Here is a 3682-nt window from a genome sequence, read left to right as displayed (position 1 = left end):
TGCCACCAGGGGAGATTTCTCCAGTCAATCCACTCGGTGATCCTCTCCGCTTCAAATATGATGAACATTAAAAAAAAGGTTCTGTAATTTATTTATCTATCAACACAATTTAAAATTTGATGTATTGCCTGAAGTCTGTAATTTTGATACAATTTGGAACAGATTTTTATGAAGAGTAATCTTTCCCACTAAATTGGTCATGTGACTAAGACATAAGGGTGTTAATTTTTTGCCAATATTGCCCAACCCTAGTGTCTACTGAAACAGTCTGAACCACTAACACCCCACCCCCCCATCTGTTTCAGGTGACCACATTGCTCAGCTGAATCCCAAGTAAGATGTCTCATCGGAGTGGTCAAGAGGACCCAGAGCGGTACCTGTTTGTGGACCGTGCCGTTGTGTACAACCCAGCCACACAGGCGGACTGGACYGCCAAGAAGCTGGTGTGGGTCCCCTCAGAGCGCCACGGCTTCGAGGCGGCCAGTATCCGAGAAGAGCGCGGRGAGGAGGTGCAGGTGGAGCTGGCAGAGAATGGCAAGAAGGTGGTGATCAACAAGGATGACGTCCAGAAGATGAACCCTCCCAAGTTCAGCAAGGTGGAGGACATGGCCGAGCTCACCTGTCTGAATGAGGCGTCGGTGCTGCACAACCTGAAGGACCGCTACTACTCTGGACTCATCTATGTGAGTGCTTTAGACCTGGTGTCTTTTAGAAATGTTTGGTTTTTATGTTCTTCCCCGCAAAGGGGAATAAATTTAAAAAATTGTGTTTTCATTTGCACAGGTAATTATAMTTTCCTTCCTGTTCCAATTTCAGAAATGAGCACATTTGATCATTTTTAGTTGTCTTATTTTTACTGGTTTTATTAGAGTGAGTTAAAACATTTATGCAAGGTTTTGTGATGCGTGAGGACGTTGAGGTTCTTGCTCCTCTGAGTGCCTGCTGACCACACACTCAAACACTCACTCTTTGGTATTTTAACTATTATCAGACCTGCTCTTCTTAGCACATCTTGACAACATTTTCTCCTGGTTTGGTGTAGGAAAAGATCTCTTCCATAAAAACAACTTGTCCCGTGTTCCTGCCAGTAGGGCTTGTTTGATTACAAAGATGTCTTTACGACCCCTGAGTCCTTCTACTTACTGTTACAATCTGATATTGTTGGCAGAAACTGGAGGAAAATGTAGAATTTTTTTTTACTTTTAAGTAATAGATTAGCAAATTTGAAAAGGGATTCTGTAAAAAAGTAGCGAACAAATAATAGATTAGATTAGGAATATGATGATCCACAGACCAAAGTGAATTGCTGTCGTCTCAAAACATCTCTAACCAGAAACAAATTACATTCACAAAGTACCTAATTGTTTCATACACCTTTGCCCTGCTGTCAGTTTTGTATCAAATTATTTGCGTAAAATGCTTTTGTTGTTTGAAAAAGATGGCAGCTATCAACTCTTGGCTACAATCATATTAGCCTTTAGTTCATCACTTTCAAACCTGTAGGTCGTTCATCAGTTAAGATGTTATTTGTTCATAACTTTTCGGGAATCTTACTTCAAAATAGATTAACTATCCCTTTGAAGTCCTGACACAATGTAAGTAACTTTAACGTGTTTGTTTTTCAAATATTTCATCAGAAACTTCATCTATTTCCAGTGTCCGGTTGGTTTTTCCATGATGATGTTAGAGTATGTCATCTCAAGCGTTTGAATTTGTCACCTCTGAAGTTTATAGTGTTTACATCTCTGCTTTGCTTTTGCCCCATAATCTATTTTTTTTAGCAGAGATGGAGTTTCTCCTTGTGATCTCAACCCATTTAGTGACACGTTTTCCACTTATAGAATGTGGGTTATCACCTGAGAGACTGCAGAGCAAATTGTTGCATGTATCTTAGATCCTTCCACAAGACGAAACATCACCATTGAGTGTTTTTCAAAGACTGCTTATATATTACTACACCACAAGGCGAAAGTGCTGCAATAACATGAATATTTRACAGTATTGTACTGTAATTTGTCAACGCTAAGGTAGTAGAAAACATCTCAACAGTTTCCCATATGGATTGAATTGAAATCTTATTTTACCAGCTCGCCATGTTCCGCTTTAATTTCTCGGTCATACCGGAGTAACACAGTTTCCACTTTATTATTTTGGGGTTGAGTTGGCTTTGGAGCTTCCTAATTGTCCCCTTGCCTAAGAGAAATTGAAAACATGTGTTTGGCTGTGTTGGTTTTGTATCAGGAAGAAAATTTTCCCCCCGTCAGCTCACACACACACACACACACACACACACACACAATCTCACACTTGGGGCACATATATATATAAACGATGAACAGAGTACTTTTTCTTAAACCTTATCTGTTTTAAGTGTTAGCATAAATATTTGACTTCAACACAAAATGCTGAAGAAAAAAAATTCCCCCCCCCCACCCCACACCCCTTAGTGTTTGTGTCCAGTTGTGTGTTTTGTGTGGAGGCCATTTCTCATGTTCTTGTTTTGTGTGGGACCAGCTGTGTTTCTGTTGTGAGCTCAGGTTTGGTCGCAGCATGGAGGGAGGTGTGTGGGAGAGACATGTTTTGTTGCTAAACGGACTCAGCTGACAGGACTGAGCGCAGCAGAAACAGGGGTCTAAATGGTCCTGCCAGGGGACACGCTAACCAACAAAAGAAGATTGAATGAATACATCTGAGGGGAGAGAATGCACTGGACATTGATAAACTGGTTGTGTGTATGTGTGTGTGTGTGTGTGTGTGTGTGTGTGTGTGGTGGGGGTGTGTGAGGAAACAGCAGTGCTGGGGTGCAGAAGGTGACCCTTCTGGGCTTGTGGAAGGAGTAATTGAAATGCCCTCTTAGAGCAGTTTCCATTTGTTTACTGTTGGCTCCGGTTATATTTTGTGGCGTGCCTCTTTACAGAGCAGCACTGTGTGGTCCTTTAGTCATGGCCATAAAATACTGAGGGTAAAAAAAATAAAATAAAATACACAAACTGTAATAACAATACTTGAAAGCTGAGGGTTAAATGACGGTTAAATTTAGAGACTGAGTTGTTGATGTTAAAACAAACAGAACTGAACTAATTAGCAAAACTCTCTCTAAAAGCTAAAATGAATGAATATTTAGCTAAAAAAAACAAACAGAGCTATTCCAGTATGTGTCTGTGTGTTGTACAGAGCTGCTCATATTAATGCAGTGTTTGTTGTGTTTGTTGCTACATCTGTCATGAAGCCTTTCTGTGTGTGTGTATGACCTTGTGAGGCCCATTTTTCTAAAATATACTACCTTGTGAGGACCTACTGCACCTTATGGAGCCCAAAGCCTGAGCCCCATTAATTCAAATGTCATTTCTGGTCAGGGGTTAAATTTAGGACGTGTGAATCGAGGGGTGGCTAAGTTTAGGATGAGAGTTAGGCTGTAGAAATGAATGAAAAATGGAAGGAAGTCAGTGGAAAGTCCGCATAAAGATAGAGAAACATAATGTGTGTGAGTGTGCTCGTTGGGTAGGCTTAGATAGTGAGGAGATTGGTGCTTATCTGTGGTACAGACATCTGTCTCCAACTGTGAGACCCCCACCACCTTTTAACAGGCTGCACGCACTGCACAGAGCCTCCCATCATCCCCAAGAGAACACACACACACACACACACACACACACACACACACACACACACACACACACAC

General features: G+C 41.2%; 1 protein-coding gene across 1 annotated transcript in view; it reads left to right on the top strand.

Moving 5' to 3' along the window:
• Positions 1-305: 305 nt before the first annotated feature.
• The window catches only part of LOC106523885 (myosin-10), a gene marked incomplete in the record, with an annotated part of 84879 nt that continues 81502 nt past the window's right edge, over positions 306-3682 (top strand). The window contains 1 exon segment of the mRNA XM_014017461.1: positions 306-683. Within this exon segment, the coding sequence (XP_013872915.1) occupies positions 339-683 (345 nt within the window).

This window comes from Austrofundulus limnaeus, unplaced genomic scaffold, assembly GCF_001266775.1.
Source record: "Austrofundulus limnaeus strain Quisiro unplaced genomic scaffold, Austrofundulus_limnaeus-1.0 Scaffold168, whole genome shotgun sequence".
Lineage (NCBI taxonomy): Eukaryota > Metazoa > Chordata > Actinopteri > Cyprinodontiformes > Rivulidae > Austrofundulus > Austrofundulus limnaeus.
Note: the sequence above shows the minus strand (reverse complement) of the source record. Positions and strands in the feature narration are given on the sequence as shown.